Below are 15,970 nucleotides of genomic sequence, written 5' to 3'. Positions count from 1 at the left end.
TCTAATTCATTCATTTGCCTACTTTAATTTGTAATCTATTTCTCCACCACTTCATTGCTGAAACAAAATTATGATACTGAGTTGAAGAGCTGATATGATAGTATACTTCTTCATTCCTCACTCATTTTACTTATGATGGCAAGAGCAGGTAAAGATTCAGGCAGTAACAACTGCAGTCTGATCACCACTCTGCAGAGTAATGCACTATCACAGAAGGATAAGTTATTAGAAGTGGAATCATAGAGAGCTTTGTTTAACCCTTCACTTGACAGACGTGAAAAGCAGGCTCAGAGACATTAATGAAAGAAAATTGAAAATATATTAAGGCATTAGTGATATACACAAACACACACACACTCCTTAATTTTATACATCTTTTATGTGAGTAAAGTCTTACTGGAATTTTGCATCCAATAATGATTTTTTTTTAAGATTTATTTATTTATACAAGCACTGGGTACAGTCAGAAGCACGGGAGGGTGAGAGAATTCACCAGAGCCAGAGGGGAGAGCAGAGCAGGCAGAAGGACCGAAGTACACTGCTGAGGGGAGCAGCGGGCAGCAGGAGTGGTCTGCGCGCCATGTGGGACCCTCGCTGGCAGCCGGGGATGGAACTGGTGCTGCAGAGGCTGCGGGCAGCTTTGCAACCCAGCCGTCAACCGCGGCGCCACCGGGGAGGCCCCAATAATGATTTTTTTAAGAAAAAATACTCAACAACAGAAACACAGCATTTCGGAGGGAATTGTCCTTTGGGAGGGAAAATATTCTCTTTCGATTTTAAGATTGTAATTAAATATGTTGGTATGTCATTATCAGAAACCCAACATATGCTCCTACCATGGTAATTTATAATTTATACTAATTTCCTGTAGGAAATTTCTATGTGAATGGATATATAATTTAATATATTTAATTATTTAACTATAAGAGGATAAATTAAACTCTTACTATTACTTAAGTATGGTGACAAAGCTTAATAATAAATAATCACAAATAATTATTTAACACCTACTTGGTAGTAGGCTAGGTGCTGGATGAATATTAATAAACAAAACATATAATTAGCCCTATGTTAATGAACTTAGGCTTACCAAGACATCTTTCTAGAAGAATTGATTATGAATCTGTCAATTGTCTACTTTTAATGCTGCCACGTCATCCATGGGCAATCTATGTAATTTAAATAGTTTGGAAAAATTAGCACATCTAAAGGAATTGTGTGCTCTTAAAATTGACTCTATCTAAAGGGAATGCCTATACCTTAGCATGTTCTGATATGTTTTAAAGGTTTTATGAATGAAAAGGCATGATGTGTGGCAGAAGCAAGATGACCCAACTTAAGAACCCTGTGCAAACTCAATTTCCTATTAGGAACTTTCCTAAATGAAAATGTCACTGCAATGTCTGTTTTATGAACTGTACATACCTAGTGGAATCCAGGATAGCACTGATATCTGTTTAGGTCTATGAGGAATGTCAGAGAAGTTAGCTCTCTGTTCACCTACTTCTGGCTGGTTAGGCTAATAACTAATCATAGATCAGAGACAAGGTCAGCATAATCAAAGTAAAAGTTTTCTGGCTTCTTGAATCAGGCTGTCCATGTTAGAAAAAAGAGATGCAGATTTCCTAAAAAGTGTGCCAGTTCTAAAGGAGATTGAGACCCAAACTATTATAGGTGTCCAGAACTTTGGAGAGAGAGGAAGGATGGAGCCTCAATTTATAGTGGTTGGAAACTTTCAACATAAAACTCTACATGGGGGAAAGCTTGTTAAACATCTGGAACTTATTTTTAAGTTCCATTAAACATGTCATAGAAAACAAACAAACCAAAAAGAAAATGTACTCATAATTTTTGAAATCTAGGTGGTACATAGTGTTAAACTATATTTGAACAATGAGCCAGCACTTTATCTGCAAGTGGAAACAAAGCTTTTATTTGGGTTTCTTGGGGGAAATTTGGGAAACACCACTGGAACAAGATTGTAAGTGCTCCAGTGTGGGGGAAAAATATAGCGGTAAACTAGTAAAAGTTTGCAAGAGGGGAAGGAAAAGCAAGCAAAAGGGATGGATGCCTGCATATTAAGGCATTGCTAAATTGTCCTCTTGAAACCAGGGTCCAGCTGATGTCTGTGAGTATACTGGCAACTTCTTTCCAAGCTTCCTAAATTCCAGGTAGCAGGAAAGTGGACTAATGAGGGTGATATATGCGGTTGTATACCTGTGAGTTTGCCACTGAGGAGTACCCAGGGACCCCAAACTTAAGGGGTGCATGATTTAAAAACAGATTTTGCCATCTGCCACATAAAGACAAAGTAAGAAGACTCAGTGTGTTGTATCTATAATAGAGTTAGTGTTCATAGAGAAGAAAGACTATTCCTAATAATAGTTTCCCAATCAAGCTCCCCAAATTATCTCTCTCTTCATGGGCAAATAACCAGCCAAATGGTCAACCTGAAAATTGGCCAAAAGTCCAAGGTCCCTTCTGACAGAGAACAGCAAGAACTGTTGGAAGGGGCCAGAGAAGTCTGGGGCAAAGGAGTGATGCAAAAGTACAAATCAACATAATAGCTGCCATTGTCTGCCAGAGACAGCCACCCCACGTGTCTCTCACTCGTGTGTCTCTCACCACATGTCTCTTTCCAGTGACTCTGCATACCTGTCCCCCATGTGTCTCCTTCCAAGTCTCCTCAAGTCCCTGTCTGCAAGTCAAATCTTGAAGCAAGAGGCCCCAGACCTACCTGCTTTCCTTGTTATACAGCTTCACCTGACTGCTAAGCCCCATCCCTAGATCCCAGGAGCTAGTCCGAGGCTGCAGAATATAAGTGAGGCCTGAAATATGGCACCCATTCACTGTGCTGAGTCTCCATCTCTCAGATCCAGGTTTGCAAGAGGTCAGGCCTCCTGGGCATACATTTTCAAGTCCCCTGGGGCTCCTCTATTTGGATGTTTTCCTTATTAACTCAATGCTATTATTTCTTAGTCATCTCTATGCTAGATTTCTTTTCTGATTAATATTTTTTTTATTGCTCCACACCTCACCTTGCTACCATGATCCTCTTCCCTTGTACAGATCTGTTGACATACTAGAATTGACAGAGCAAGAAGAACTGCTGAAATTCCACTACCACACACTCCGGCTCTACTCAGCTGTCTGTGCTCTTGGGAACCACCGGGTGGCCCACGCCCTGTGCAGCCACGTGGATGAACCCCAGCTCCTCTACGCCATCGAGAATAAGTACATGCCCGGTTTGCTGCGGGCTGGCTACTACGACCTACTGATTGACATCCACCTGAGCTCTTATGCCACTGCCAGACTTATGATGAACAATGAATTCATCGTCCCCATGACAGAGGAGACAAAGAGCATCACCCTTTTCCCTGGTGAGAACAAAAAGCATGGTCTCCCAGGGATTGGCCTCAGTACCTCCCTCAGGCCACGGATGCAGTTTTCCTCCCCCAGTTTTGTAAGCATTAATCATGAATGTTACCAGTATAGTCCAGAGTTCCCGCTGGACATCCTAAAGGCCAAAACCATACAGATGCTGACAGAAGCTGTTAAAGAGGGCAGCCTCCATGCCCGGGACCCGGTTGGGGGGACCACTGAATTCCTCTTCGTGCCTCTCATCAAGCTTTTCTATACTCTCCTCATCATGGGGATCTTTCACAACGAGGACCTGAAACACATCCTGCGGTTGATTGAGCCCAGTGTGTTCAAGGAGGCTGCCAGTCCCGAGGAGGAGAGTGAGGTGCTGGAGAAAGAGTTGGGCATGGACGATGCCAAACTAGAAGGAGCTGGGGAGGAAGAAATCAAAGGGGGTAAGAGGCCCAAGGAAGGCCTGCTTCAGATGAAACTGCCTGAGCCGGTGAAACTGCAGGTGGGTAGTGAGAAAAAGATTTTGTGGATTTTGAAATTGTTCAGTATTAAGGGATTGAAATTTGCTTTTGTTCCTCTCTCTTTCTCTCTCTTTCTGTCCCTGTACAATAGCTCTTCGCAAAATGAATTAACCTCCCGTTGTGTGTTGGGATGTGTCAGTCTACTTTTCTTGCATTTAGAATGGAATTAATGAATTCTCCTATTGAATCAATTGACAATAATTAATGAGAGAAATTTAATATTTTTGTCAAGGCACTTCCCTTCATTGTGTGCATGTCTGTCACATACATCTGCAAGCCTGGCATGTTGCTTTTTGTTCCCATGTGTGTTTGTGTGTATACATATATTTCTTTGTGTGTGTGTGTGTGTGTGTGTGTGTGTGTGTCTGAAAGGAGTATGAGATTGGCTTTTGTCCTGCCAGCTCTTCTTCTTCCTCCTGTTTATTAACAATTTCCTTGTATCTCTCTTGTTTCTGCAGATGCATTTCTCTGACATTTGGTTGCAATGCCTGAAATACAAGGCATTCTATTCCCTTTTCTACCCTCACCTCTACCCTTACCAGCCTTACAACATTTGTACACCACTTGGTTTCCCCTTCTCACCCAGAAAGACTTTGCTTCCCTGCCTGTGTATTTCTAAGGTGTCAAAGACATCTCTGTCTTTGTGCTCATCAAGATCCCTGAAGGATTCTTTCTTAATGCCACTTTGGTTCAGTAAGATCAATTTGATCTTTGCATCTTTAAAACATGTCTTGCTTTTCACCTCTTAGTTAACCTTGAATGAGGTCTTCCTCTGAGCCAGGCGTTTGGTGCTGTGTGAAGGGAACAGATTTGGGTTCTGCCTTCCAGAACCTGATAGTCTCAAGGGTGTAGGGAAGGGAGATGCACTTATTTATGTATTTCTTTTTAAAATGCCTCATTGCTAATTTTATTAAATGAATGTAATAGAAAAGAGTGGATTATTAGAAGGAAAACACTCTCAACTGGATTACTGTAAGAAAGGTGATAAAAGCATCTCTAAGATGGTGACCCTCAAACCAAGGTCAGATTAATGAACTTGAGTTCTGCATGTGTGAACAAGCAGCAGAAAATATGTTCTAGGAGCTTTTCTTTAAGGGCATCAAGCATGGCTAAGGCCTTAAGGTAGGAAAAAGCCAATATGGCTGTAGCTGAAACAGCAAGGCAAAAAAGGTGAGCTAGAGAACAGGCAGTTTATACAGAATCTAACCATTTGCTAAAACCAACAAGGTGATGGATTTTGAATTTCATTCTAAATTCAGTTGAAGCATTAGATAATTTTAGCAGGGGAATTTTATACTAAAAATCTCAACATAACTGGTGTGAAGAAATGAGGGGGTATGGAGAGCCTTCTTAGTTAGGGTGCTGTCATGCTTGCACACACTGGGGTGGATGCCAGGGCTACTTCCAACCAGACTTTGGTGGAAATGGCTATATTGTGAATAGTACATATAAGGTTTTAAAGCCTCTTTAATACTGATATGTATTTATATTGTTTTTATTACAACTGGAATTAATTGTATTAACTTTTTCTCCTAAATTTGGGCAAAGCATTCTCTGGTAGTGATGATTCTGTCAACATATTCTATCAGTTAAAATTCTTCTGACTTCAATTAACCATTTAATGAATAAGCAATACAACTACTTAATTAATTCTAAAGTCTGGAGGTAGTCAGTTCTACAATCAGCATAATGTGATGATATCATCAGGACCCCAGTTTTTAATATCTTTCTGTCATCCTCAGTCTGTGGTTTTCATCCTAAGATGTAGTACCTCTTTCTTCCTCCAATGACTATGTTATCACCCACTTATACTCATTTTGAAAAGGGAATTTTTCAGTTTGTTATTTATGATGAAAAATCTTGCCCGAAAGACACCTGGCAAACTTCACCTATAGAGCTCCTTGACCATAGCACTTAAAGTCACAGCGGAGGCTAGAGCAGTTAAGTATCCACCAATGTGGTCCACCTAATGACCGCACTGGTCATCAGGCCTAGACCATTTATGTTTCATCCTCGGGGAGTAAGCATGATGTTGCCTACATAATATCAGGAATCTGTTTGTAAAGGAAAAGAGTTGGCAAGTAAGTTGGCAAGTTTATGATATCCATAAACTATTTAAAGCTTCAAAATTAAATTTGTTGTCCTTGTAATCATCTTCTTAGATGTGCCTGCTGCTCCAGTACCTCTGTGATTGCCAGGTCCGGCACCGGATAGAAGCCATTGTGGCCTTTTCAGATGACTTTGTGGCTAAGCTCCAAGACAATCAACGCTTCCGATATAATGAAGTTATGCAAGCCTTAAATATGTCAGCTGCACTCACAGCCAGGAAAACAAAGGAATTTAGGTCACCACCTCAAGAACAGGTACAAGTATGAATTGAAAATTCTTCCTTTTTAATTTGGATTTAAGTTTTTCAAGATCCATATATTGCAAAGTTATGTCATAAGTTTCAAGTATCTTTTGTCCCTGTTCTCTTTAAACTAGCCAAGTTTATCTAGTCAGTAGTCTTAGTTTTAGCTAAAGAATCTACTTAGTTTAAATAAATCAGAGACTTATTAAAAGGTATCAGGTATATCATAGACTTTTTGAGGAGTCAAGTGTATCAGATTCTGAAGTTCTGCAAATAGGAGCAATGTCCAACTGCAGGCACGTCTTTTTTTGGCTGATTCAGCATCACTCAGCCAGTAGGAACTTTTCACCCTTAGTACCTTCTGCTAGACACTTTCTATGCTGTGCCTCCCTAGAAGAACCAGATGACACTGCCATCAGTCGTGTAGGAAAGCTTATCACCTCTTGTTGCTCACCTCCAATCCCAGGTCTCCTTAAGGTGCAGCAGAACCAAAGGCACATGCCTAAACTAAAGAATAAGCTAATCTGGGAATGTGAGTTTTTTGGAAACTACCTCAGGTGGGACTCAAGTGTGGGAAATTACTATGATGTAGCTTTGATGATCAAAAGTTATAGATGACAGATCTCATCTTATTCTTACTATTTTCTTCTCAATCTAAGGTACCTACCTCTGAATTTGTTTAGGGACTAATTAAATAATTTAATTTTTCTCACCAGAATGTATATATTTGAGGGAAGGGACAGAGAATTTTATTTATTGTTTTAAACAGCATCCATTTAGCAGAGAACAAATGCAACCTCTCTGAGATTAACTCATTTTATTACACTACTTTTTGGAGACTTCTGCAGCTGGAAAGAAGCAATACATGTGTCTTTTCCTATTCTTCCTTCTAAGTGCAACTCTAACCCTTTTATGTAATAGAAAAGATCTTATAAATAGATTGAAAGAGAGAGAAGAAAAGAGACTTTGGAACAGGTGGTGAGTTTCCTGGTTTTTCTTTTGGCCTCAATTATCCCAGACTTCTTGTTAAAGAAACTGGAGAAGCAGAAAAGCCAATGGGCATAGACCCCCAAGAGAAGTCTTTCAGCCAAAGGACCAGGAAAATTCTCTGTCTTCTATCAAGGCAGAAATCTTTTATGTAATAACTGCACTACTCCAGCCAAACTCCACTGTTAACTGAACTCCACCCCTTAGCCCAGCTAGCAAACACTACTCTCTCCAGACTCTACAGTAATGTGCTTGACAGAGAGTGGAACTGAGGCTTTATCTCTACTAAGTGGTTATGAGGCCTGCCAAAGTATCAGTGGGGGATAAATACCAAGGGACTATTGCCCTTTTCAGCCAGGGATAAGTACATGTCTAGTGGGGACCTGGATCTCTCAACCTATTAGCAGATACTAGATTCACCCTCCTTTATTTGTCCAAAGAAGACTCTCATTCCACCTAGAATGGGACACTCTGAACCATTCTCTTGCTAGATAGTATCTGAAGAGGCAAGAAGTTGCACAACATAATACTCCAGTATCCAAGTGTTAATTAGATATTGCGCATCATAACAAGAACCAGGAAAAACCTGAAAGAAAAAAGACAATAGATAATTAACTTTTAAAAGACAAAATGTTAAAATTATCTGACAAAGTTGTTAAAGTAGCTATCATAAAACTGCTTCAAATGAAAGAAAGTAAGGGGGGAAAGAGAGAGGGAGAGAGAGAAACTCAGTAGGGAAATAGAAGCAATGAAGAACTACGTGGAAATCTGAGTACTGATCACTGGCAATAACTGAAGTGTAAGTGCTTTCAATGAACGGACTTAACAGCAGGATGGACATGATATGGGAAAGAATCATTGAATGGAAGAACAATTATAGAAAGTATCTAGTATGAAAAAAAGAGAGAAAATAGACTGGGGGAAAACAACAGCCTCAGGGACCAGTACAAATATGACAAATATATAACAATTGTGACATTAGAATCCCAGACAAATAGAGAATGAACAACAAAAAACTTGAATAAATAATGGCTGAACATTTTTTGAATTTAACAACAGATATAAAGAAAGACTGAAGAAACAGAGCAAATCCCAAACAAAGTACATAGAGAAATCCAAACCAAGAATCATAGTCAAACTTCTGAAAACAAAAGACAAACTAAAAATCTTGAAAGCAGTAAAAAAAGAAATGGCCAGAGAAGAAAAATAATTTGAGTGACTAGATTTTCATCAGAAAACAGGGAAACTAGAAGATGGTGGTACAAAATTTTATCAAGTATTAAAAGAAAAGAACTATTAACTCAGAATTCTATATGTGTCTGAAATATCCTTCAGGAGTGAAGGGAGAGTCAAGACAATATTAAGGAAAGAAAAATAAGAAAATTTGACTGCAATAAACCTATCCTGAGAGACTGTTTGACCAAAGTCCCTGAACCAGAAAGAAAATGACAAGAGAAGGAAATTTGGAAAATCAGGGAGGAAGAAAGAACAACAGAAAAGTGCTAAGATGTGGATAAATTTAATACATTTCCCTTTTCTTCTCGAGTTTTCTAAATGTTTGATGGTCAAAGCAGAAATAATAATACTGATATCTTTTTGATATACCTATAAGAAATATTTAAGGCAATTATATTTCAAATGGAGGGGAGTAAGGGGAATAAAAGGATTAATTATGTATATAATAATGCAATATCAGAACAATCACTAAAAAAATAAAAGCTATACAAAGAGATACACTAAAACATGCCATACACAATTCAAAATGGGCTCTTAAAAGTGGTTCAAGGAACCCCAACAAGTGGGAAAATTAAATCACACACAACAAAGCAAAAACAAGTAAAATGACAAATTTAAGTCATAACATCAATAAATTAATGAATATAAATAATCAAAATACACAGATTAAAGGCAGAGTTAATTCTGAAAACTTGACCTAACTAAATGCTGTCTATAAGAAACTCACTTCAAATATAATAATGTGGATAGGGTGAAGGTTAAATGTGAAAAGGTTATATATTGAAAACCAAATGAAGAAAAAATAAGAATGACATCATCCAAGCAAAGAAAATTATCAGAGACAGACAGGAACATTACACAAAGAGAAAAGATTAATCCACCAAGAAGACAAGTGTGTATGCACTCTATGACAGAGCTGCAAAATAAGTGAAATAAACACAGATGGAACTGATAAGAGAAACAAATACACAATTATAGTTTGAACTTCAATGGCCCTCTCTCAGTAATTGATATAAAAGCTAGACAGAAAATCAGTACGAATATAGGAGAATGCAGCATTTTCATCGATTAACAGATTCTTTGGATACTTGCAGAATACTCCAACCAAAACCAAAACACATTTTCTTCAATTGCCCATGAAACATTCATAAAGATGAACTATACCATGGGCATAAAATAGTCTGAACAAATTTCATTGAATCTATTTTTTTTTTGTACAGAATATATTTTTTTCTGAATATATTGGAGTTACATTAGTCTTTCCCCTATCACATCCATCCTGTTGTTAGGGAAACCTGAATAGCACACTTCTGAACAATCTATGGTTTGAGCAGGAAGTCTCGGGGGGAGTTTAAAAGTACACTGAACTGAAAGAAAATGAAATGATCACATAGAAACTTGTGGAAAGGGTTAACCCAGTATTGGGAAAAGAATCTATGACACTAAATATATACATGTAGAAAGAGATAAAGCCCTCAAATCCTCAAATTAATAATCTAATTACCACCACAGGAATTTGAAAGAGTAAAATATACCCAGTGCAAGCAGAGGAAGGCAAAAATAGAGATAAGAGCGAAAGTCAGTGAAATGGAAAATAGGACAATTTATGACTCCATAGACTGTTTATTGTAGAATATTAATAAAACCTACAAGCCTCAAAAAAAGACTCAAGTGGGAAAAAAGTGAAGACACATTACCAGTATCAGGAATAAATGAGATATCATGATAGATCCTGTAATTATCAGAAGTATCATATAAGAACATACGTAAGAATACTATGTGTTTTCATTTATATAATCTCAAAATGACAATAACACATAATAAAAAGGCACATTAGTCTTTGACAGGAATTTGAGCTGAAGAACAGGCAGGAGAGAAGTGGACGTAGTTATAAGTCACAAACATTGGATCATGGAAAGTGATGTGATTTCTCTATTTTGACTGTATCGATATTAATATCCTGGTTGTAATGCTGTACTGTTTTGGAATATGTTGCCATTGGGGAAAGCCAGGTACTATTGTACTATTTCTTGCAATAGCATGTGAATCAGTAATGATTTAAAAATAATAGCTTAACAAAAATTCACATAAAAAACTCTAAAAAGAAAACTTAGAATTGTTTCCTGAAGGAAAATTATGAAATAGCAATGGACTTTTCTTCACTCATATACTTAATAATATTACTCTGTCTAAAATGAAAATAAATGGAAGATAGTTTCTTGCAGTTTAATTGAACCATTAATGTTAGCCAAAGCATAATTATCCATTATATTTCTTTTCAGTTATATTGTATTCATTTTTCCTTCCTTGTGGCTGTATCTTCAAAAGTATTTAAACTATTAAATAAAGTAGAAATTATAACTAAAAATAAAAATCTAGGAGAAGGCTAGTAACATTTAAGAAAATAATATTTTGATTTAAGTTGATTTAAGAACTCTAAGCATCCAAGGGTTTAACATTGAAGGACTGAGAAAGAGGAAGCAAATATATGACTTTTTCAACATGCTGAGCTTTGAATGATTTGTTTTATTTTGGTATATATACTGGATTGAGTGATAATGATTTTTCATCTCTTGATTAGCAGCTAATGAATACACAAAAAATTTTGAACATCTTTGTTTTTTAGATCTTTGCTCTTGTTATGCCTGAATTCACTTTTGTTTTTCTCGTTTTTTCCAAACTTTCAGATCAATATGCTTCTGAATTTTAAGGATGACAAAAGTGAATGTCCATGTCCTGAAGAAATCCGAGACCAACTCTTGGATTTTCATGAAGATTTGATGGCACATTGTGGTAAGATCTTGACTTACAATTTTTGCTAAATGTGTATTTTTAACACACGTTTACAGAAACAAAAGTAACTATCTATGTAAATAGATTGACAAATACACACAATACCTGTTAGAAGTTCATGTAAGAATATTTATACAGATTCTGTGTAGGAAGTCAAGAGCAGAAAGGAGATTGGAAAGGCAGTTAAGTCAGAGAAGAGGATAATTGAGATTCTTTCTCTCTGTATTCTGCTAGTGTCAGGGAATGAGAAGAGGCGAGGGGGACTTGTAGCCAGAAACCTTTGGCTGAGAAATGTATCTTAGACTGATTTAGTCTAAAGGCATTTTATCACAATTTTATTGTTTGAGAGGCGATATTTAATTTACCTTGGAAATTCAGCAAGTATCTTTTTAAATTAATGCTTAAAGAAATACTGTATTAAATTATGTATACTGTATTATATTATATATATGTTTTTATCACTATAAATATTGAATTAAATTATAAATAGTGAAAATTAAAGTAATACTATTGTGTTATATATAATATATAACATTATATCACCATAAATACTAAATTATAAATACTAAAAATTCAAGTAATACTATTGTTATATAGTACAACAATAGTATTACTTTAATTTTTTTTAATGAAGAGAGTAAAGCTTCACCTTGGATATTAACTCTGCTTATGAATGATGAGCCACTAACTAATTACTGGAAAGTTATACTGTGTGTGTGTGTGTGTGTGTGTGTTTAATGTTATATATAGTATATTGTTATCATTAATAAAGCAAAAATAAATGGGAGAATTGTTGCTTTAGATACAAACCATTCCCTGGTTTAGAATACCTAATGACACCTGTTCTCTCCCTCAACTTAATAAAATACTATTGACATTTTTGTAGGCAAGTGAAGAGGATCAAAGTACAAGGTTTGTAGGCAAGTCTAAACATTGATATCCCAAGTCAGATACCTAAGGGTCAGCCCAAGTAGTGGTATTATTCTTGGCTTCAAAAGGATTCTTTTTGCTTGGTTTTATGTACTGTTCTATATACTGAGAGCCTAAGTGTGAAGGAGCAGGACTAAAAGAAAGGGGAAAAAGAAGCAAATGAGTGAATCTTATTTAGAAGTGCTAATGGACAAGATTGTTTTTGTCATAGTTGTCAAATATTTCAGACATGGCAGCATGCTTTAAGCTATGAATGGAAAAAAAAATTACTGTGTCTGAGAATTATTTCTCTTAAATGTATTTTTTAAATATTTCTTCTTCTTTTTTTTTTCTGTCTTTCTCTTTGCTTCTTTCATACTAGGAATTGAGCTAGATGAAGATGGGTCCCTGGATGGAAACAGTGATTTAACAATCAGAGGACGCCTGCTTTCCCTGGTAGAAAAGGTGACATACCTGAAGAAGAAACAAGCTGAAAAACCAGTTGAGAGTGACTCCCAGAAGTCCTGTAAGCAGTATGAAAGGGCACTGGGAAAGTGACTCAGCTGTTGACATTTATTAATTCTTTGAACAGATTTATTAATTCTTTGAACATGAGTTAGTGAGATCATTGTGTTTGCAGCTTCCAATAATCAGATTTTTAGCCCGATGCCTGTAGCTGCAGAAGTACATACAGCATCAAATTATAATATATTTATAGACAAAGATGGAATGATAGCATTATAAGGGAGGATGGTCTCCCTGTGCTCCTACAAATATAAATATTTGGAGACTATCGAGAGAAAGTATTAAGGGTGGAATTTGTTTCTAAATATTATGGGCTTGATATTCAAATATGCATGCATTAAGTAAAACCTTTTCTTAAAATGGTTATTGTCTAGAACTATATTTTGGTTCTGAAATATTTTTTAAAGTGTTACATGTTTCTGGTTCATCCAAATAAACCAAATAAACACATTGGGACAGTGAGTCTCACTCATCTAGAAAAAGGTAGGTCTGTGAGATCTTGTTTACTTATTACCACATTTCTATGACTTTATTTCAAGGCGCCATGCTATTTTACTAACAACTTTTCTTGAAAGGAAAAAAATGAACTCGTGAACTCCTAAAAACTTTTAGGGTATTTTATTTTATTTACTAATTTAAAGTGAAAATCCTGTATTTATACAATTACTTCTACATGTATTATTTGGTACTGCAATGAAATTAAAACCAGATCTTTAAAATTAGAGTTCATAATTTATTATATATCATTTTTAGTCATTATCAGGCTTATATGATTGTGATTGATTAAAATGAAAACATAGTCTTGAGATTGGCATTTTATCTGCATTTTGTATTTGGTTAAAATTGGTAGGTTTTTCTTTTCCTTGGTGTTTTGGTGCAGATAATATCACTTTTGAAAATCAGCCAGGGTCTTAATGATAGATGTAAATACCTCACTATGTCTGAATTGGTAACAACAACTGTGCCTGGATTTTAGTAATGTTACTGTTTATTTTAAAGGGTTTGAACATTCTATTCCTTTTAAGTATACTATCTAACACACTATATGGCAAATAATCTTTCATGTATCTAATAACTTTTCACTTTAATAGAGCTTTCCAATCAGACTTCTTTGATGACATTTTAAGTGACAATTAGGATTTAATTAGGATCTACAAATTTTAAGTAGAAATATAATTATATGAGGTCACAATTGTAAGTGACTCATATGAGAAGATATTTGGATAAATAGATAGCTCCCTAAATGCCTGTGACTGATCTGTATAAAGATATTTGATGTCTGATCATTGGAGAGCAAAATAATGGAGGAAGGAAATAAAAGTAAAGTAATAGGTCAACTTACGTTGATTGTTCTGTGTATTTACAGTGGGTTTGAAAAAAATGACTGGACTTTGAAACACTTAAACTCTTTAATTCTAGAAATAGTTTTGAAGGGTTTGTCTATTTTATCTGTGCTTGTCCATAATTTATTTTTATTGATATATAATGTATGTTAAAATGAATTTTATTATTTTCTTCAAAGATTATTCCCAGCCTGTTCAATTCTGGTACAAATATAGATATTTGGTTGGAGACTATAAGATATGCTGTTGAAATACTCAATTAATTTGTCTTCTTTTATTGCTTTCATTTAAAAAAATATCCATGACGGCTTGACAGCTACTCTTCAGCAGTTGATTTCTGATACAATGGTCCGATGGGCTCAAGAGTCTGTCATTGAAGACCCTGAATTGGTGAGGGCCATGTTTATGTTGCTCCATCGACAGTATGATGGCATTGGGGGTCTGGTCCGAGCTCTGCCAAAGACCTACACCATCAATGGTGTTTCTGTGGAGGACACCATAAACCTGCTGGCATCTCTTGGTCAGATTCGTTCTCTGCTAAGTGTGAGAATGGGCAAAGAAGAGGAGAAGCTGATGATTCGTGGATTAGGGTAAATCAACCTTTATAACCTTTTGACTTATAAATTTCTTCTTCCTAATTGTCCCAAAAATTGTATAGAGGTACATTAATACAAATGCACTTTCTGCATTATATGATCATTAAATTAGGGTTATTCTTTTTCTAGAGATTATGTTTTAAAAGCTAAATAGGAGAGTTTCTCTACAAGAAAGCATAAATAATTCCACAACTATAATTCCACAACTGTATACAAAGATTATTATATCATATAGCACATATCCTAGAGCTTGTTTTTTTAATTAATTTCTCAATGTATAATTATATGTAAAGATGAAGATTAATTAAAATACATGTGGGAGAAACATATACCAGTAGGAAATAATAACTAGGTACACACATACTAACACCTAAAAAATTGGGGGAAAATGAACTTTTCTAATAATTCAACATTATAAATTTTGCTTCATATGGATTTGAGAGTCAACATTTATATTTCATGCATAAGTACATAAGGAGTTTTCTCCCTTACAAATACATAGTAGTGCTAGAATGTTTTTCCATAGTAAAATTATTTTCCCATAATTAAATGCTATGAAGAAGACAAAGTTATTGTACTTGAAATCTTGAAAAATATAATGGAATAAAAAAAATTCTACAGAAGTAAAACATGAGAAAAAATCCTTGAAGGTTTGAAAAGGTCCAAATAAAAATTCTACAAATGGAAAACATAACAATTGACATTAACATTAGTGAATTAATGAACTTATTCATATAGCTAAAGAGAAAATTAATGAATTGGATAACAGAGCTATCCAGAGCTATAACAGGGAAGGTAGTCAAGCATGCAGCACTGAAATAAATACAAAAGAAGTTAAAATACCTTGGTGTTATAAAAAGATCCAGCATATGCTGAGTAGGATTTCTAGAAAAGACAGAGGAAAAATTGAAACTCTAATTGTTTTTGTTTCTCAGAAAAAAAGAACCACAAATACTTGCAAGATCTTTAAAATTAGAAAAAAAAAACCCACAATACTTGCAAGAAACAATATTTTGAAGTTTCAACAACAAAATTGCAGACTTTGACTCAGTGGAATGACACATTCAAAGTTCTAATAGAAAATAACCACCAATTTAGAATATGTTCTCAATTGAGGACTGAATGCAATGACATTGTTCTTGGTACAAATTTGGAGATTAGAGTTTATATTACATATTGAAGAGTAAGGATAGAATAATGATATTTCCAAATATTTAGTTACAGTCCCTCATTAAAAGGCCTTTAAAGGTTAAAGAGAAAAGAAAATGAAATTCAGAGAAAGAATGGCATTAAGTTTTATTGAGTACATTAATGCAGTATATATGTATGTATATATGT

The 15,970-nt window shown here is 35.5% G+C and overlaps 1 protein-coding gene across 1 annotated transcript in view; it reads left to right on the top strand.

Annotated features, from left to right (window-relative positions):
• Window positions 1–15,970, top strand: part of RYR2 (ryanodine receptor 2) — a 697,569-nt gene that overhangs the window by 486,584 nt on the left and 195,015 nt on the right. Inside the window, exons 36-40 of the mRNA XM_054694896.1 lie at window positions 3,070–3,874; window positions 6,056–6,256; window positions 11,154–11,259; window positions 12,551–12,694; window positions 14,353–14,626. Of these exons, the coding sequence (XP_054550871.1) occupies window positions 3,070–3,874; window positions 6,056–6,256; window positions 11,154–11,259; window positions 12,551–12,694; window positions 14,353–14,626 (1,530 nt within the window). The remainder of the gene's footprint in view (window positions 1–3,069; window positions 3,875–6,055; window positions 6,257–11,153; window positions 11,260–12,550; window positions 12,695–14,352; window positions 14,627–15,970) is intronic.

This window comes from Talpa occidentalis, unplaced genomic scaffold, assembly GCF_014898055.3.
Source record: "Talpa occidentalis isolate TD23 unplaced genomic scaffold, MPIMG_talOcc4v2.1 talOcc4.14, whole genome shotgun sequence".
Taxonomy (NCBI): Eukaryota; Metazoa; Chordata; class Mammalia; order Eulipotyphla; family Talpidae; genus Talpa; species Talpa occidentalis.
The sequence above is the reverse complement of the archived record's forward strand: the minus strand, read 5'-3'. Positions and strand labels throughout refer to the sequence as shown.